The sequence below is a fragment of the Eschrichtius robustus genome, chromosome 6 (genome assembly GCF_028021215.1).
Source record: "Eschrichtius robustus isolate mEscRob2 chromosome 6, mEscRob2.pri, whole genome shotgun sequence".
Classification (NCBI taxonomy): Eukaryota; Metazoa; Chordata; class Mammalia; order Artiodactyla; family Eschrichtiidae; genus Eschrichtius; species Eschrichtius robustus.
Window position 1 is genome coordinate 145,130,640 of NC_090829.1, and position 20,173 is coordinate 145,150,812.

General features: G+C 58.7%; 1 protein-coding gene across 1 annotated transcript in view; it reads left to right on the forward strand.

Annotated features, from left to right (window-relative positions):
* Positions 1 to 664: 664 nt before the first annotated feature.
* PDXK (pyridoxal kinase) overlaps positions 665 to 20,173 on the forward strand; it is a 32,457-nt gene continuing 12,948 nt past the window's right edge. The window contains exons 1-3 of the mRNA XM_068547175.1: positions 665 to 912; positions 16,690 to 16,744; positions 19,912 to 20,016. Of these exons, the coding sequence (XP_068403276.1) occupies positions 826 to 912; positions 16,690 to 16,744; positions 19,912 to 20,016 (247 nt within the window). The 5' untranslated portion in view covers positions 665 to 825. The remainder of the gene's footprint in view (positions 913 to 16,689; positions 16,745 to 19,911; positions 20,017 to 20,173) is intronic.

Genomic DNA, 20,173 nt, shown 5'->3' on the forward strand with positions numbered 1-20,173 from the left:
GGTCTGCGTGCCCTAGGCGGGGGCGCCCCCGTGGACAAGGTGGGCCTGGATCCTTGGTCCTGCGGGGCGGTCGCGGGGCTCGTGCGTCCTAGCGCTGGTCCGCGCGGTGGCCGCAGGGGCCATGGACCGCGCGGGGGTTCCAGGACCTGCAGGCCCTGGAGTGGGGACCAGGCACTGCGCGCCACGGGGCCCTAGGGAGGGCTCTCCCGGTAACTCCCAGCCCGGCCGCCCCTCTGCTGGCACCCCTGCTCGCGCCCAGTCTCGGGGCGCCGCACCAGTGCGTTTCCTCCGTGGGAGTCCTTGTCGGACCGCCTCGTAGTCCAGCGGCGCCGGGAAGTGTGGGTTAGAGGCGTGGCGCAGGGCCGGGGGGCGGACCTCAGTGGAGTGAATGAATGGCCCGAGGAACCGAAGGATGAAGGCCGGCCGGCGCTGCAGTGCCCTACGGGGTAAAATTGAAAGTGCACGCCTGGTTTTGGAGGGTGGCCGCCCACATGCCAGGAGCGCTGAGTGACGTGCCTGGGTCGCCCGGGCCGGGAGTGCGGTCTGCATTTTCCCTGTCCCCCGGGAGGGGCGGGGGGCGGGCCCCGCACGGATGCCCCGCCCCGGCCCCGCCCCCGGCCCGCCCCGGCGCAGCGCCGGACCCGCGGGTTTCCAGCCGCGCTGAGGTCAGAGGGAGGCGGCCTGTCGCCCGAGCGGAGCGCCTGCGCCGAGCGGGGCGGTAGCGGAGCAGAGCCGGAGCGTGGCCGGAGCCGAGCGGAGCGCAGCCCCAGCGCGCGGCGGAGACGCTGACCCCGCCCGGCCCCGCGCCGCCGCGGCAGGCCCGGCATGGAGGAGGAGTGCCGGGTGCTCTCCATTCAGAGCCACGTCGTCCGCGGCTACGTGGGCAACCGGGCGGCCACGTTCCCGCTGCAGGTACGCTTACGTAACCCGGCGGTGTCCCCGCGCCCGGCCGTGCGGGCCCGCGAAGGGGTGGCCGCAGCCGGGCCGCGTGACCTTGGCCGGGCAGCCCAAGGGTCTGGAGCGCGGGGTGCCCGACGCGAGCGGGGGAGGCAGGCGCTTTGCGGGGGCGGGGCTCGGGGCAGCACTTGGGCCCTTGCGGGTGGGATGGGGCGGGGAAGCGGGCCCTTGGTTTGAATGAAGCCCCCGGCGCGAGTGGTGCGCACCCACCGGCCCGACCCTGGGGACGAGGAAATGCGGCGTCGCGGCCGGAGACCCTGCGAAGGAGGGCGCTGGGTAGGCAGGTGTAGGCACTGCTCACCTGGTGGGCTCCCCATTCCGTCCCCGCCCCCTGTGGGTCAGGATGCTGGGAGGGAGGAGGAGGAGGAGGAACCCCGCAGTGAGGCCCCGGGCGGCAAGGGTGGGCTCCATCCTGCGAGTGACCGTTCCGGGGAGGTGGTCGCCGGGCAGGGGATGGGGCGGAGAAGGCCTACCTGCCGGTGTTGGCTCTGGAGAAGAAAAGCCCAGCGGCCAGTTCGGGCCCGTGCAGGGTCTGGCTTTAGAAGCCGCTTGTTACATGTGTCAGCCTTTCCTTACTGGGGTGCCCACGGGCTTCCTCCCGCCTCCCGCGCCTGTCCTCGGTCAGGGGCTCACCGTCTCTCTGGCTCATCAGCCGGCACCTGCTGCTTCCTGTCGCAGCCCCGAGGTTACGGTTGGGCGGCCCTTGGAGGGGCAGGGGGAGGCCCGGGTGCAGTGGGGTGTCATGCTGGGGTGTCAGCATTGGGGTCCCTGGCACTTCCTTGCCCTGTGGGCTCAGGAGGAGGCTGGGCGTCCGGGCAAGGTGGTGGCTCTCTTGGACCACTCACCTTTGGTCCATGTCCCTGGGCCCCATCCCTGAGTAAGGAGCCGGTGTCGGGCCCCTGCTGTGTGTGCTAGGTCCCTGTTCTGGGCCCTCAAGGACGTGAAGGGCCCCCCCACTCACAGTGGCCTGTGGGGTGCCGGCTGGCTGGAGGGACCCTGGGGAGGGTTGGAACCACCTCAGTAGAGATTGAGGGCTGATCTGAGGCTAGCATGCCCGTCGCCCGAGGAGGAAGCAGTGGAATGAAGACTGAAGGTGGAAAGGTACAGGGGTTCAAGTCCAAGGGACCTGCCTGGCCGCCACTGATCTGTGAGCACCTGTGGAGATCATGTGAGGTCCTTGGCCCTCCTGTTCTGACCAGTGGGGCTGCAGACCGCAGGGGCAGTCAGGGTGCGCGCTTGCACCTGTCCGGAGGCCCCAGCTCTTCTTGGTCACTGATTGCTTGGGCAGGGCCAGTGCGGTGGGACGGTGCTGGGGGGAAGCGCAGGGTCCCTGAAGCAGGGGCAGACGGGAAGGTGGAAACAGGCAGTTCCCCGGCAGATACCGGTGGCCGCCGCCCCCCACTGGGAGGGAGCATGGGGAGCCCCCCTTCCCAGAGGTGTGCAGAGGTGCCGCAAGCCTCTGCTGGCTTCCCTGAGCCTCTGCCTCTCCCTCCTCCCCCTCTCCCTCCTCCCCCTCTCCCTCCTCCCCACCCGCCTGCGGGCCACTCCCTTCTTTCTCTTTCCCCGGGGCAAACTGTTCCTCTGCTCACCTCGTTCGTGAATTTCCCGGCACTTAGCCTCAACTTCCACACCAAAATGTCCTTTTCCAGTTACTTGACGGGGTGCTTCTCCAGACCCCACCCACTTGGGGAAGTGCCTCTTAAGGACTGAACCTCAGTTCTTACCTGGGGTCTCCCCAGTGCCCAGCATCCAGCATCTTTACCTGTGGGCTTGAGGGACATAGGTAGGGGGTTGTCATCTCCCTCCTGTCATCCCTGGGGTGGGGGTGACACCTCTGCCTCTGATTTAATCCATCCCTGCACTTCCTTCTGTCTACTTAAAGAAAAACACACAACATGAGGCTTGTGAGTTTAAGGTTTTTTTCCCCTTGCGGACTTACTGAGGACTGTAGCCCGGGAGACAGCCTCTCAGGGCGCCGCTCTGAAGAGGTTGGGGAGAAACCAGTTTATATGTGATGTTTTTTTGGCTGGGAAATACATGCAGTCAAGCATACATCTTGGTAGAAGGTTACTGCTAATCAGGAAGAACAGATATCTTAAGTTAATGATTTTAGCGCTTTTCTAATAAGTATAGGAAGTTGCAGGAATTTGGCGTCATTGAAATTCTTTCTGAGATATGCATCGAACTATCTTAGGGCCTGTTTACCTAAAGCACAGAGTGCCTCCCAGGTTTTTTTTTTTATCCTGAATTCTTCAGGTGAGCGACTGAAGTGGGTTAGACTTAGGCTTGTATCAGTTGAACCGGAAGTGAGCCAGGCTCTTTGTTTTTTCTTTGTTCACACTCCCCTGGAGGCTTATGAGGCCCAGGAAGAGGGGCAGTTCTTTAGCCCGTGACCTTGAAGAAGCTACCTTCCGCCTTGAGCCCTCTGGTGCTCAGTTGCCTCATCTGTAGAATGGACACAACGCCTGCCTCACGTCATTTTTGGGCCAGGGAACATGGGGAGGGCGAACGTCTCCGGGAGATGCCTGGGAGGTGCTGGCTGCTGAATGAGTGGCCCCAGTGCCCGGGGGTGCTTTTCGTACCCCTCACTGTGCAGAAAGACCAGACAGGAAGGTGGTAGGGCTGGTGGCAGCGAGCGTGCCTGGCGCATCTCAGGGAGGTCAGGACCCCCATCAGGACTGGATGTGGGTTAGGGTTCCTTACCCATGCCCTTTGCCCTCATTACCTCCTCCTCCTAATTACAGAAATAAGACGTAGTCTTGGAGGATGGAAAGAGCTGAGGAGAGGGAGAAAGTCAGAGAGGGTGGCCCTCAAAACATGTTCCACCGAACCATGCCCACCTTGATGGTGGACTTCCAGCCTCTAGATTTGTGAGACAGTAAACTTTATTTTGCGGCTTGAGCACTAACACGGTCCCTGTTTGAGGTCCAGCTTGGGGCACACAGTTCAGCCCGTGACAAGAACAATTTCCAGAGATTCCTTAGCCCGCTAACCACTGAGGGCTTCCTTGTCTGGAGTCCAGATTTCTCATGGGTCTTCCTCTTGCTTGGGCCCAGGCTGCGGAGCTCCATGGGGTCCCATGCAGGCATTTTGCTCCCCTCCCCACGTGTGAGCCCTGCTGGATCAGGGAGAGGCAGGGAGATGGGTGGCGCTGGCCCGCAGACCCGGCTTGCACCCACCAGCCTTAGCCCAGGATGGGCTGGGGTGGGTGGAGCCTGGAAGTGGCCTCTCCCTGCACGGTTCCAGCCAGCCATCCCTTAACTCCCAGAGCTGTGCTGAGTGGGGAATATATTCTGAATTCAGCTGGAGACTCCAAAGGCGTGGTTATCCGCAGAGCTGAGTATGGGATGAGAACTTGGAAATGGCAGGAGAAGATGGGGTCTGGCTGGGTCCCACAGACTTGGGGAGATGGGAAGATGCACTTGGGGGAGGAGAGGCCGCCTGGGGGGATACCCGGTGCCCCTGGTATTGGAGGTCCGACTCGGGGACCGTGCCTCCTGAGACTTTCTAAGCCTTGTCTGCACAGCGAGAACAGTCCTCTTGGCGATCAGATGGTGCCAGGCTCCCAGGACACTGCCCGGGTGTAGCTCTGCCGTGGTGGGGCGCAGCGGGGGCTGATCCAGGGGGACCCCCACTCCCCACTCCCAGGTGGACGTGGCCCAGAGTTGTCCCGGCTGGATGCCTGCGAGCCTGGGCTTCAGGGCTCTGGTTCCCAAACTGCTTTTTGCCAGGTCCCCGCAGCGCACTGGTGGGCAGCCTGTGAGCAGCTGCCTTCCCTGGGCAGAGGAAAACATACAGAAGAGAAAGGACCAGAACCTTGACCCTGGTTGTGGATTTGTTTCTGGCCTCGAGTCCAGAGTCCACCTTAGGGGCCGAGGGGAGCATGGCGCTGTGACCAGCGACACAGCAGGTAGAGCCCGTGGGCAAGATGATCCTGCGTTTGCAGTGAGCAAGGAAAGCGAGGGCGGGCTCGTGGTCTTCGCGCCCCCGTCCCTGGAGAGGGCGCTGCTGAGTCAAGGGCGTCAGGCCATGCGATGCATCTGGGGCGCCCTCCCTGCGCAGGGCCAGGGACCTCCCGCTGCTCAGGCCTTGATTCTGGGGAAAGAAAAGGGAAGGAGTGATGGACCCAGTGAGGCCTCCTGCCACCCCAAACGCTGGGGGGCTTGTTTCTTCCTGGAAGTAGAAAACCTCGCGTGCTTCCCTGCTGGGAGTGTGGTTCTTCGGAGCCCCAGCGCGCGGGCGCGTGCGCGCGCGCTTGTGTGTGTGTGTGTGTGTGTGTGTGTGTGTACACAGTCTGCCAGGCCCATTGATCCAGCAGCTCCTCCCTTGTTTTTGCAGCCGCACAGACCCTCTTCTGCCCTGTTGCTTCCCATTTTGGTGAAAATCCAGCAGGTACATGAAGCTTAGGCTTATGTATGCGTTTTCCAGGGCGGCCGCAACAAAGTGCCACAGACTGGGGGCTTAAAACCACAGATTTATTCTCCCGCAGCTCTAGTGGCCAGAAGTCTGAAATCAAGATGTTGGCGGGACTGCATCCCCTCCAGAGGCTGGAGGGGAGGGTCCTTCCTGCCTCCTCCAGCTTCTGGGGGCTCCGGGCACTCCTTAGCTTGTGACAGCATCACTCCAATCCCTGCCTCCTGTCACATGTCCCCCTCCTGTGTGTCTCTTATAAGGACCTCTGTCATTGGGTGTATCTGGGTCCACCCAGATAATCCAGGATGATCTTATCTCGAGATGTTTAACTTGATTATGTCTCAAAGGACCATATTTCCAATTTGGTATGTGCGTGCGTCCCCAGCCAACATGTATTTTAAGGGCCACAGTTCAATCCACTGTAGGTTAGAAGGAGCCTGTTCGGAGAACTTTAAAAGTGGCACAAATTGGAGGTTTAATTAAAGGCCCAGAAGTTGACACAACATCCCAAAGGTGTCCTTTTTGGGAAGGATGGCACCGGCGGGCGTCAGGCTGCCTGTTCAGCTGCGGCTCTTGCGTCTCCCTCCCAGCCCGGCCGCCAGGTGCTTCTCCTGCCAGCAGCCGCTCTGCTGGGCGGACAAGCCCGTCTGAAGGTGTCCAGCTGACTAGGTAGCTGGCTTTGGGCCGGCTCTGTGGTGCGCCCTTCCTTCTGAGGCTGTGTCTGGAGTTTGGCACCGCTGCTTTAGGCACATGTGACTTCTGTGGTAGGGGTCACCAGAGGCTCACGGTGCCTCCTTGAAGGGCCATGCTGGGGGCAGAGACATTAAATTATGGAATTCTGTGGCCTTGAGAATCTGACTTGGGACCTTAGCTCAGAACCCATTTAAACACCACGTCACCAAGATGGGAAGGCAAGACCACAGGCGGCCCCGGAAGATGGTTTAGGGGGACATCTCAGTTTGGGGCCTGCAGAAATCCACTTCATTCTCTGAGTTTCCTGGCCCCTCGGTACAGAAGCAGAACTGAGACATCTAAGAGGGCTGGGTGGAGACTCTGTTTCTTTGTACAGGGACCCCAAAGCCAGTCCTGATTGCCCGCGGATTGGCTCAGACACCCCGCAGGAAGAGGCAGGCTGGTGGCAGTGGGTGTGCTGAGAGGCCCCTGGCCTGGAAACCTGGATACAGGCCCCTCCCTTGCCTAGTGACTTGGCCACAGGAGCTGAGCAGAGGTGGACGGTCCTGGGGTGTTAGAAGCACGTGTGCACGTGTGGACGACTCACCCCAGCGTCTCCTAGAGGCTCGTGACTGCGTCCCAAGGAGGCGCTTCAGACCATAAAGCGCTTATTTCCAGCCTCTCACATTTAAGAACCCTCTGAGCCACAGGGTGGTCTTCTTCAGAGGGTGTCTTGATTTGTGGTTAAAATACCTGGTCCTTTGGAAAATCTTTACATTTTTCCCTTAGAATTCCTGGGATAAAAATGACCTTTGCAGCAGAACTGCATTTGGAAGATACTGGAAGAATGTCACCTGCCCTTTAAAAGACATAGTTCTTGCCTTCGCATCTTTCACGGTGACACACGCATTGGCAAACAGTGCAAGGGAGCCGACGCCCAAAAGCACACCTCCCTCTGGCTCCGCTCAGGCCACCCAGCACTTCCTGGGTGGGACGCACTGGGGCTGGAACCCTGTGACCGCCCTCTGGGACGTTCTGTGCTCTGCAGGCCACATAGATCTGCTTGCTTCCCTCTGGCCTCTGGAAGTCCCCATCTCATCCACAGTGTGTCCCAGTCCTGGAACTTGGGTGTTGCTTCATTATTTCTCCGACCTTTTATTTTCCCAAGAAGGTCCAGAATTGCGTAATATCTTGATTTTCTAACTCTCTTAGTTTGGGACTGAGATTTCTGTTATTCTTCTTTGCCTGTCATGCAGAAAAGCAAGAACTTAATTGTCTGTGGTGTGTGTGGGTGTATGCATGTGCGTGAGCGTATACGTGTGCATGCTCAGGTGTGGGTGTGTACGTGTGTGGACACCCGTGCGGTTGTGTCGTGCGGCATTGCTGTACTCTTCGTGGCACCCTGTCTTGTGCTGCAGTGACCGCCCCTCACAGGGACCTCTCTGGAAGGGGCGGGAGCGTCTGCGAGCAGGTGGCTTCCGGGGCTGCACGCAGCAGGGACCGTTGGCCGTGTGGCTCGTGGGCTTGGATGTCCCCTGGTGCTCAGCCACTCGGAGCTTCTGAAATAAGATCACAGAGTGATCCGGAAGAGTGACGCCGAGGAGTAGAATAAATGGAGTTCCTCAAGAAGAAGGGAAGGAGGTGTGCGGCCATGCGCCTTGGGCTGGAATCGCATGGTCAGCCGAGGAGGGGCAACTCCTCCCTCCCTGCTGACCCAGGGCTGCTCTCCTGTCCCCCGTCTGATCCCATTGCCGCTGGGAACTTGGGGTGAAACCCCTTCTCTTATTTAGGGCTTTGCAGTGCAGCCCAGCTGAACGTGACCGGCTAGTGTGCGGGGCCTGGGAGCCGGGGCGCGTGCACTGTGCTGGGAGCAGGGCTGGGGCTGGGGTGATGGGGTCCAGGGCTGTGATGCTGAGGTGAGAGTGCCCATGGGGCGCAGGTGGCCTTGGGACTTAAGGCTTCTTCGGGGGACACAGGGCTGTTTCCAGGAGGAGCTCCCATTGGAGACTAGAGGTTGGGGGTTGAGCTGAGAGGTAGGGCTGACCAGGGGTGGGTGGAGTAAGGGACGCCAGGCACCCAGCCCTGAGGCTAATCAGGCCGATCATAGGCATGGGGCTTTCTTGTGTCCCCTCTTTCCTAAAGCTGATTTCCTAGGAGAGTGACTAAAGGTCTTGCAAAATAAGCCACAGTGAGGGTTTCTGAAGATGGCGAAGTGGCCGCTCTCGCTGCCCAGCACTGACCCTGGAGGAACCAGGGAGATCTGAGCTCCCCCGCCCCTGCCCTCTGCGTGCTCTGCTGAGTTAACGACCGACTGGGCCTCACTGTGTCCGCCTGGCTGTCAGCAGTGGGTTGATGACGCAGCAGCAAGGCGGGCAGCCGGGAGCACATATCCCCCCCAGGCTGCGGGATCCGAGCATGGCTCCCCGCCCCCCAGCACGTGTAGCTGCCCTCGGGGAGGGATGCTCTGCCCGCAGAGGTGGACAGGGGTCTGCGTGGGGCGGGAGGCGGGGGCCTGTGTGGATGGCGTCTTTGGCGCCCCTGGTCTTTGTGGCCGGACGCCTCCGGCGCATCTCGCCGTGCTCTCCCCGTCCCCGGGTGTGCTTGTGCATCGGTCGTTGGGGTCTCCCCTGCCCCGCGGGAGGGGTGGGAAGCTGGAGCGTGGGGTTGAGGAGCGGCGCCTGACGCTGGGACCTCACCCAAGTGCCTCGATTTTGCCTGTGCATCTCGGTGGGCCTCTCGGGTCTGAGACCGCGTCCCCGGCATTAGCTGTGCTCGCGTGGTCGCGTGCGGACTTGCACGAACCCAGTGGGCAGCAGGCCGGCTGGGTGTGGTGCTTCTCGGCTGAGGCTCTAGTTCTTTCTGCTCTCGGAGCCTGAGGCCCGGCTTTGGCCCCCGGCCTGCATCCCGAGGCCCACGGGTCACAGTTGGCGGGGAGCTCAAACTCCTAAAATCCCCGCAAGTCCAGGTGCTCCAGCAGAGGCAGAGAAAGCAAGGTTTCCAGCTGGGGCTTGGGGCCAAGAGACCTTTTTCTACACTGAGGAGGGGAGCTCACAGAGGCCAGAGGCGACAGAGCTTTGGGGGCTTCAGAAAGCGGCATGGAATTCACAGGCGGTGGGGCGTGCAGCCTGGGGTCTGGGCTTCATCCCACGGCAGCCCTCGAAGGTTGGGGGTCACCGAGGTGCATCTGGGGCCCCGGGGCCAGGGGAATATGGCGGCACAGAGGCTCCCGGGATGGGAGTGAGGACTTGAAACAGGCCCTCTTGGGCCATCTCCACAGAGAATTCCAGGAGCATCTGCCCCTGGCTGGCGCCGGGCTGGGGACGGTGGAGGAGGGGCATGCACCGGAGGGGGGAAAGGGGGGAGGGGAGAGGCCAGAGGGGGTGTTTCTCCTTATCTCGCGAGGCCTCACTTCCCCTCCCCTCCCCTCCCCGCGCTGAACAAGTCAATTCTTCCTCTTTTTTCTTAAAATGAATCTTGTTGCTGGTAAATGGTGAAAATGGCAGGGGTGGGGCAGGGCCAGTTTCCCCGGTGTGAGTAATTCCACCGGCTGACCACCAGCTGCCAAGCTGAGTGGGAAGGCAGGCTTGTTGGTTCCAGAGCCTAGGATGCGGCCACAGCAGCGAGTGAGCCTTGCCGTGAAATGCAGTAACTGATGGAGGAGTGTGCGCTGGGATAGTTACCAGACCTGCTGATGTAAATAGAATTGACATCAGCGTGAGCGTTATGGCTGCACGGTTGCATCGCTCCTCGAGGGGCCTCCGAGTTCAGGGCCAGCAGTGCACGGTGTCTTCTCGTTCAGAGCACGCCGACTTCCTCTTCCGCCCCAGCCAGAGAACTCTGCTTTGCTTTTTTTTAATTGAAGCATAGTTGATTTACGATATTGTGTTAGTTTCAGGTGTACAGCACAGTGACTCGGTTATACATATATGTTCTTTCAGATTATTTTCCATTATAGTCTATTACAAGATATTGAGTATAGTTACCTGTGTTATACAGTAAATCCTTGTGGTTTATCTGTTTTATATGTAGTGACGTGTTCCCATATTCCTAATTTATCCCTTCCCCGCCTTCCTTTCCCCTTCTCTAACCATACATTTGTTTCCTGTGTCCGTGAGTCTATTTCTGGTTTTGTATTATTTTTTAGTATCCATATATATGTGATATTATCTAATATTTGTCTTTCTCTGTCTGACTTCACTTAGTATGATAATCTCTAGAGCCATCCCCATTGCTGCAAATGGCAGTATTTCATTCTTTTTTATGTCTGAGTAATATTCCAGTGTGTGTGTGTGTGTGTGTGTGTGTGTGTGTGTGTGTGCACGCATAAATAAGCTCTAAGAGAACAAAAAACTTTACTTTGTTCAACTCTATTTCACAAGACCTAGAAAAGTGCCCAGCACTGAGTAGGCTCCTAATAAATCTGAGTTAAGTAGAAGAATGAATGAATGAATGAATATATATACACACACCACATCTTCCTAAACCAGTCATCTCTTGATGGACACTTAGGTTGCTTCTGTTGACGAAAAATTAATCCGTCAATCTAAGAAGGAAATGGAAAATTTTATTCAAGCCAAATTTGAGGATTATGACCCAGGAAGAGCATCTCAGAAAGCTCTGAGACCTGTTAGGCCTGTTAGAAGTCAAGGCACAGTTACATAAATTTTTGGAGACAGCTGGGCATCAAATGTCATATTATTGACAGTTTACGTGATCCATGTGACCCCTTAAAGATCAAGAAGGAATGTTATCTTTTAAGGAATCGTAGATGCTGGGAGAATGTTGCTCTTTATGGTTGAGCAGGTATTTCTGCCGACTGGGAGGTTTGCAGATGCAGATGTACGATGCAAAGTGCGGGGAGAGAGGAGGCCAAAGGGCAGAGAACATTCTTTTTAGGTTTAAATTTTTCTTGTCTTGCCATAAAATATGAATTTTATTTCACACTTCCGTATCTTGGCTATTGTAAATAGTGCTGCTGTAAACATTGGGGTGCATGTATCCTTTCGGATTAGAGTTTTCGTCTTTTCTGGCTTTATACCCAGGACTGGAATTGCTGGATCATATGGCAACTCTATTTTTCGTTCTTTAAGGACCCTTCATACTGTTCTCCATAGTTACTGCACCAATATACATTCCCACCAACAGTGTAGGAGGGTTCCCTTTTCTCCACACCCTCTCCAGCATTTGTTATTTGTAGACTTTTTAATGATGGCCATTCTTTTTTTTTTTTTTTTTAATTTATTTATTTTTATTTTTGGCTGCGTTGGGTCTTCACTGCTGCATGCAGTCTTTCTCTAGTTGCGGCGAGCGGAGGCTACTCTTCATTGCGGTGCGTGGGCTTCTCATTGTCGTGGCCTCTCTTGTTGCAGAGCATGGGCTCCAGGCACGCAGGCTTCAGTAGTTGTGGCATGTGGGCTCAGTAGTTGTGGCTTGCGGGCTCTAGAGCTCAGGCTCAGCAGTTGTGGCGCACGGGCTCAGTTGCTCCGCGGCATGTGGGATCTTCCCGGGCCAGGGCTCGAACCCGTGTCCCTTGCATTGGCAGGCGGATTCTTAACCACTACACCACCAGGGAAGCCCTAATGATGGCCATTCTGACCCATGTGAGGTGGTACCTCATTGTACTTTTGATTTGCATTTCTCTAATAATTTGCGATGTTGAGCATCTTTTCATGTGCTTGTTGGCCGTTTGTATGTTTTCTTTGGAGAAATGGCTATTTAGGTCTCCTGCTCATTTTCTGTTTGGCTTGTTTGGATTTTTTTTTTTTTTTTTTTTTTGCTATTGAGCTGTGTGAGCTGTTTGTGTATTTTGGAAGTTAAACCCTTGTTGGTCGCATCGTTTGCAAATGTTTTTCCCATTCTGAGGTTGTGTTTTTGGTTTGTTGATGGTTTCCGTTGCTGTGCAAAAGCATTTAAGTTTGACTAGGTCCCATTTGTTTATTTTTGCTTTTATTTCTTTTGTCTCGGGAGAAGAGAACTCTGCTCCTAAAGGGTGCATGTAAGTAGACTGGACTCTCCTGGAGGTTCCACCCACACTCGATGGGGTTGTGCAAGGGTGAGCCAGGGGTGAGCTAGGGGAAACAGAACTGGGCGTCTTGACAGCTGATTGATTTCCTTTGATATTGTTACTCCTCTTGCTTAATAACGGTTTGTTCCTACATTCTTTTGTTCCCTTAAGATCATTAATTGCTGAGAACTGTTCAGGGGCAAGCACTGTGACCAGGCTTAGGTCACAACATGGCTTAGACCAGAAGTGGGTTCTCTTGTGTCAAGAAAGCCATGCCTGGTCCTCTTCCTCCTGGGACTCCCCCACCCTATCTGTCTACGGTTGGGACTTAAAGCTGAGGGGGCGGGGGGATGTGTAGGGCTGTGTAGTACGGGTGCTGGGAGCAACGGAAAGACCACAGCTGCTTCTGGGGGCCCCCCTTCTGCAGGTGAAGAGCGGTGCTGGGGTAGAGTGACCAGCAGGGGCAGGACCCTCCCCGTCTCCCAGTCTCTCCCCCTCAGTGCTCAGTTGGGAGCCCCTGGCTGAGCAGGGATGTGATGTCCAGGGTCGCAGCCCCAGATCCCAGAGCTGAGCGCAAAAGGTGGGGGGGTGTTGAGCTGAAGACTAGGTTTTTTTTTTTTTTCTAAGTGGGATGAATATCAGGAGTCCCACTTTTTTTTTTTTTTAATTAATTAATTTATTTATGGCTGTGTTGGGTCTTCGTTTCTGTGCGAGGGCTTTCTCTAGTTGTGGCAAGCGGAGGCCACTCTTCATCGCGGTGCCCGGGCCTCTCACTATCGCGGCCTCTCTTGTTGCAGAGCACAGGCTCCAGACGCGCAGGCTCAGTAATTGTGGCTCACGGGCCCAGCTGCTCTGCGGCATGTGGGATCTTCCCAGACCAGGGCTCGAACCCGTGTCCCCTGCATTAGCAGGCAGATTCTCAACCACTGCGCCACCAGGGAAGCCCCTGAAGACTAGGTTTTAACAACAGGCACTTCCTTTTTCTGGGGTCCAGGGGCTCCCATGTTGGAGCCTGGCCCTGTGCCCTGTCTTCCTGCTGCGTCCCCCGGCCCTGCCCTCACGCTAGCCTGTGGTGCCAATTCATAAGCTGCTGGTAGGTGAAATGGAGATGCCAGCCCAGGGGCTTAGCGCTATCATTTAAAAGCAGAGAACAGTGGCTTCGAATGTGCGAGCCTAAAGGATTAATTACCTCTGCATCCAGAAGCAGTGGAGCAGGATATTTTGACAGGATTTTCAGGATGTGTGTCATCGTTGCTTCAAATCTTGTTTCTTTGAAGTTGATTAGAATTTAGGGACCTGGAATACTGCAAGCTCTGTCTAGGAGGCCATGAAATGTGGCAAGTAAAGTTGCAAAGTGCCAATTTTTTTTTTAATTTATTTATTTATGGCTGCGTTGCGTCTTCGTCTCTGTGCGAGGGCTTTCTCTAGTTGCGGCGAGCGGGGGCCACTCTTCATCGCGGTGCGCGGGCCTCTCACTATCGCGGCCTCTCTTGTTGCGGGGCACGGGCTCCAGACACGCAGGCTCAGTAGGTGTGGCTCACGGGCCTAGTTGCTCCGCGGCATGTGGGATCTTCCCAGACCAGGGCTCGAACCCGTGTCGCCTGCATTGGCAGGCAGATTCTCAACCACTGCGCCACCAGGGAAGCCCGCAAAGTGCCAATTTTAAGTTTCTATTTTAAGAAGACTGTTGATTTTTGCTTTATTACTTTACGTCCTCATCATACTGGCTTGAAATTTTTAGAAAGACTTTGAAATACACGTCATAAGCGTGTAGCTCCACGTGTTCACAAAGGGAGCATGCCTGGGTAACCACCGCCCCCGTGGAGAGCTGGGGTGTGGTCCTCGCCTGCACCCAGGGCCCCCCGAGTCACTACCCTCACTGCCCGGAGAGACGCTTTCCTGGTGGCCCGGGAGCTTTGCCTGTTTGCGATATTGAGGTGAGACCTGAAGGTTGGTTGGTGCTGTTCAGGTGAAGGAGGGAGGGAGGGTTTGGGAAGTCACTGGTGCACGGGCAGGCGTGGACGGCCAGGGCAAGGTGGCAGACGATGGGGCCCCTGGGGCAGCCACGGCCCTGGGTTTCCATGCTCTCTCCCCGACTCCGTCTCCCACACTCTGTCTCTCCGAGAGGTTCTGCAGGTGGGGGCCCCGCTCTCACCTGCGTCCCCTCCTCAGGTGCTGAGATTCTCAGTTACCTGGGCTGTGCAGTGTCTGTTTCCAGAGTTGGTGGAATTGCTCACCTGCTGCGTCTCCTCCTTTTCTCTGTCCTTGAGAATCAGTTATAAAAGGGTCCCTTGTTCTCATTTTTGTGGTTTCCAGGAGGGAGAGGGCCCGAAGGTCAGGGGCCACGTCTCGCTGGGAGTCCCCAGTGGGCGGCATCTCCTCCTGCATCAGTGAGCTCAGCGGTTGAGCTCAGGGGCCGGCCCCACTTCCCACCCCGCAGGGCACCGTCTCCTGCTTCCGCCGGTGGCTGCCGGCTTCCCGGGCTTGTGTGGCTCCTTTGGTGGGGTCTCTGGTGGCCCGTGTGGAAGTGAACTTCCCAGCTGAGACCCGGCTGGGGGTGGGGAGAGGACGGAGGGGACTGGGCACCAGGGCCGGGGTGTGGAGCGGGGCGCGCGTGACACCGATGTGTGTGTCCAATGAGCGAATACCCATCGGGCCCCGCTCTGTGCTGCACGTCCCACAGGACAGGGTCACAGCCTCCCTGGGGGGGGAGGGCAGGAGAGGCGTAGAGGTGGGAGGGGCGAGTCCAGGAGAGGAGGAGGGACCCTTCCGGGCAGGTGCCAGGGTGGCTTAGCGCCAGCCCCTGGGGAGCCGTGTGCGAGGTGGGGAGGGGGCCGGCGGGGGTGCCCTCCCCTCAGGGAGGGTCGCGTGGGAGGTTCCGCGGGGCCGCGCTGGTGGCCTGGGGTGGGGGGCAGGGGCGGGAGCAGATGCACGAGGAGGCAGAGGTGCCAGGGCCGCCGCCCGCGCTTTCCAGGCGCGCCTGATCCTGGTGGACGACGTGGGCTTCAGCTCAGCCCCCTCCCCAGAACCCGTGGGTGGGAAGACCCTCCCCCAGCGGTGGCGCCCACGGGAGGCTCGGCTCCCGGCAGGCAGCGAATCCGACATGAATCCCTGTCCTGACGCGGTGTCGGTTGGGGTGGCGGCTCCAGAGTCAGGCTGGCCCTGAGCTTGTTTGGACTGAGTGTGGGAAGGCGGCCGTGGTCAAGAGTCCATGCACGAGCCCCTTGCCTCCCCGGGGTGGGGGGACACGAAAGAAGGCCTGAGTTGGTCATCTGTGCTCTGCCCCTCGGGGGTGGCCGCCTGGTGCCGCAGGACGCGGCCGGGCCCTGGGTGCCGCTCACGCTGGGTGGACTCCTGGGTGTCTGGCCTCGCCCGGGTGGGTGGTGCCTCCCGGCTGTACCCTGAGCACCGGGCCCTGCACAGGGGTCTTGGTGCCGTGCTGGCCGCGATCCTTGGGCAGCTGGGGTGGCCGGCCATGTGGAGCGATGCAGTGGGCGCTCTGAGAGGCGGGGAGGGGACCACACCACGGGGCCCTCGTCCGGGGTCTGCCCACGGCGATGGCGGCGGGGCCATCCTGGAAGAGGCCGGTGGGGCCTGGCGGGGGTTCTGGGCCCTGATGCCCACCACCTCTGAGGGCCGAGGGGCAAGCGGGCCCCAAAGGGAATGTGACTTTGTCCCCCCGAGGGATCTGCGATGTCCTGTACCTCAGTTCACCCGAAGGAACCAAGACCTATTCAATGCAGAAAAATAGGAAAGTAGAGATAAGCACAAGGAAAAGCCACTGTGGGACTTTCCGTGTCACGAGTGCACAGCTGTCAGCCTCGACTTGTGGAGACGTCCGGCCGTTTTAGACACAACCTTTTGTCCCCTTCATTAAGAAGGGGGGCTTCTACTTCATAAACTTGACTTTAGCTCCATGCTGGCTTTACCTTTTCTCCAGTCACCTGCTCTGACTGCTGGAAGTGAACTTTCTAGACCTTGTGTTCGGGCTCTCTCGGCACCAGAGCGCCACCCCTCCCCTCCCTTAACCGCTCTGCCCCCAGCGCCTCTGGAGAGGCTGGTGGCCCAGGTGACCTGAGCCGGGACCGCATGAGGCTGGCCCTCTGGGGTGGGGTCCCTCCCTTGTGCGGGAGCGGGTCTGTGGCTGCGATCGTTTAGGACCTTTGGCTCCGGGCTGGGTGCCTTCTTTCTCCCCAGCTGGCACGTGACGATGCAGGGGCTACAAGCCAGGCTCCCAGGGAGGGACTGGGGGCCCTTGGCCTTGCCCCCCCAATTGGGCTGGGGGCCGGAACATAGACGGCCTCACTGCCCTCTTTGTGTCCCAACAGATGGATGCCTTGCTGGTCTCTCTGAGCACTTTCATTTGGTGGCATTTCCAGAAGTGACGCGCTGAGTTCCAGCGGGCGGGCAGTGGCCTCTGAGCCCCGGCCCTTCAGGGGTGCCTACTCCCCAACATGTTTCCCGTCACCTCTACGCACATCACTGGAAGTGCGGGTGCTGAGGCTGACCTGGGGAGACACCCCCCTCCTGTCCTCCGTGTCGGGGACCCTCCAGCCTGCCCCAGGCTGTGTCAGGCACCTGCCGTGGGTCCGTGGAAGCCCACCAGCTCTCTTACACCGGCTCCTTCTCTGTCCGTCTTGCAGGTTTTGGGGTTTGAGGTCGATGCAGTGAACTCTGTCCAGTTTTCAAACCACACAGGTAAGGCGTTGGCCTCAGCGGTCCTCGCAGAGCTGAGTGTGGGCATAGGAAGTGGTCCCTTAGAAATCGGGGGCCACCCCTCACCTTACAGACGGGAAATGGAGCCGGGGGTGTGGTCCTGGCCAAGGCTGCGCAGCACGTGCAGACGGGGGTCGGGGGGCCTGGGTTTGCCGGCTGCGTGTTTAAATCAGCGTGGCTGCTTTGGAGCTGGATGACCTAGCGGGTGACATGACCTCTCGGCCCCCCGCTTTCCTCCGTGAACCAAGGGTGGTGATCCTCGTACCTGCTCTGGGCCCCTCCACCTGTGTGACACTGGACTGGGAGGAGAGCAGATCCCAACTTTCTCTTAAAAGCCAGAGCCTCGGGGAGCTCGTGTGTGTGTCTCTTCGTGCACGGGGACCCCAAGGATTTCTGTGCACAGAAAGCTGTGTGATTGCTGCCTCGGGTTCGTGAGGGTCACAGCCCTTGGAAAGCCCCCACGGTGTCAGGCGAGGGCCCTGGGCTCCCCACCCCCATGGCCTCAGAGCCACCCTGACCTGGGATCCCTGAGCTAATGCTGTCAGGGGGACAAAGCCTCTCAGTTCTTGGAAACATCTCCACATCCCTTCTTTGAAATTACTCTGAACCCTGACGGAATCTCAGAGCACAGAAGGTCCCAGAAACTGCTGGCACAGTGCTGACCAGATACGCGGAAGGGTGCTTGCTTCCCCTTAGCCCGATTCTTCCTGGTAGGGTTCTTGGAATGGAGGGGGTGTTACAAGTCATCAGCCGAGGAGGAACTACACTGAATTCAGATGAGAAGGCTACAGTTCCCACTAAGAATCCTTTCCTGCTTTTGCTTTCAGAGTGCTGGGCACAGTGACATTTGGACACGTCCCCAAAAGTTGTCAATCCAGTGAACCTCCTCAGAGCTTATGGGTTTTACTGGCTGTTTTAACTACCCTCTTTTTTTTTTTTTTTAAAGTAAAAGAGCCAAGTTGGCTTAGACATTAGATGATGATCCCTCCCCCACACACCCCCCCCCCCCACCGCTCCAGGGCAGCGCTGGGCTCTGAAGCAGCAGCCGGTGTTCTGTGGCTGCTCCTTTAGCAAGAGTTTCCTGTTACCCAAGATCCGAGCCCTTGGATGGGCGGCTGGAAGAAACTGGACGGGGCTGGAGGTTGGCGGGTGGGGCAGGGCCAGCCTTCCAGGCACGTAGGGTTTGGGGTGTGACCTGCTGCCAGGCCTGGTGGTGACCCCCTGGGAGAGCAGGACCAGGTGCCTGCAGCAGACGTGCAGGGAGGAGCTGGGTCCCTCGGCCTCGCCGGCTCGGCGGAGTTTGTTTTTTCATCTGTAAACTGTAAATTGGGTGGGTTGGACAGAGGACCAGAGTGCCCCTGTGTTTCAGGAGGGTCTCCTGAGTTTGGAGAGGAGAGGCTGGGTTGGGGGGGTGGGCAGTAAAAGGAGTGGGCCCGAACCTTCTCATCATGTTAGGAAGCTGGCCTGCCGGGCGGGGGGTGACCCGTGCTTGAGACCTGGCGGGTGCTGACTGCACATCACAGGCTGCACTGTGTCCCCTCAGTTCACGTGTCAGAGTCCTAACTCCCAGGACCTCAGATGTGATAGGGCTTTAAAGAGGCAGTTAAAAGGTACATGAGGTCATTGGTGTGCCCCTGCTCCAATCTGATTGGTGCCCATGGAGGAGATTAGGACACAGACACATGCCCAGAGGGACAACCACGTGAGGACACAGGAGAAGCCGGCCGTGGAGCTCTCAGAGCAACCAGCCCTGTGACACTGTGATCCCGGACGCCGGCCTCCAGAACTGTGGGAGCCCCTGTGGTTCTTGGTCACAGCAGCCCTAGGACAAGAGAGCAGTACATGTGCAATGGAGTCAAACCGCACGGTGTTGGGAATTCCCTGGCGGTCCAGTGGTTAGGACTCGGCGCTTTCACCGCTGAGAGCCCCGTTTCAATCCCTGGTCAGGGAACTGAGATCCCGCAAGCCACGCAGCGCAGCCAAAAGAAAAAAAGAAAAAGAAAAAACCACCATGTCTGGAATGATGTTCGGAAAACCAAGGGGCAGGAAGGGCCGTTGTTCCTCCCACCTGGGCCGGTGGGATTTTGTGGCAGCAACACCTGCGGGACACAGCCAGAGGCTGCCGGCTCTTAGCAGACACCTGAGCCTTGGCGGACAGGCCTGCGAGAGATGGGTCACCTTGCCTCGGTGGACCCTCCTTGCCTCTGGCCCTCCCGACTGGTTAATGGGCATCCACCAGAGGCCGCGCCGTCCTGGAGAACTGCTGACAGGTGTTGTCGGGTGTTGGCCCCTCTGCGGCAGGAGAGCCCTCGCCCCACGTGCACAGAGGGCGCCGCGGCCGCTTCTCCAGGCCCACAGCCCAGCCGGTGCGGGACCTGCAGGACAACACCCGAGACGGCAGGGAGGGTCTGGGGCTGTGGCCGGGATCTGCTTCCCGTGGTCTGGACTTGACTTTGCTGTCATAGAAATCAGCCCTCTGGAGGCTTTTATTTATGTGCTTAGGAACCCATCCGTTGGAGTGGTCCCTCTTGGCGTAAGGGCTGCCAGGATGGACTTGCCGTGGGCGGACTGCGGGGTGTCCCTGGTGGGGTGCGCCTGCCCCGAGTGACCTCGAGCGGGCCCCCTGCCTGCCCTGTGGGCGCTTCACCCGGGTGCCTGTCGGGTCAGGAACCCGGGCCGCAGCCTCTTTCTAGTTCACATTTGGCTCTTGGTCAGGATTTGGCCCGAGACTTGGATCAGTTGCAACTCATCTTGGATGGAGGTGGGGATGCGAGGAGCCCCTACCTGCCAGGGTGTGCAGGTAATAGTCTTCAAGCAACTCAGCCTGGATGGGGGACGTGCACAGGAGAGGCTGGCAAAGCCAGGGACCGTGACACGATGGGGACGCTCCCAGGTGCCCCGCCGAGGACAGGGAGAAGTTTCGCAGCCCTGTGTCCTGTCTGTCGGTGCAATGCCGGCTGTACAGGTGTCCTCAGGCGGCCTGCAGAGCTGGGCCCTCGCTGCACGGTGGGAGGGTGGACCCCGGACGCAGTAATAACCCCAGAACGTGTCGGAGCCAGATGTGCTTTCGGGGGGGGGACCTGCCGAGGGCCGTGTCACCCGCGTGCCCCACGCGTCAGGGCCTGCGTGTTCTGCTCTCCCCCCACCAGGCTACTCGCACTGGAAGGGCCAAGTGCTGAACTCGGATGAGCTCCACGAGCTATACGACGGGCTGAAGCTGAATGACGTGAACAAGTATGACTACGTGCTCACGGGTGAGGCCCAGGGGAGGGGGTGCCGAAACCGGGGCCTGGCGCCCGCCTGGGGTGGGCTGGGGAGGCCCAGAGCACCCCTGACCTGGGCTGCTCCCTGGTCCCTGCCTCCCTCGAGGAGGGATGGTCCTGCCATCAGGAACTCAGTGGGGCCCTAGTG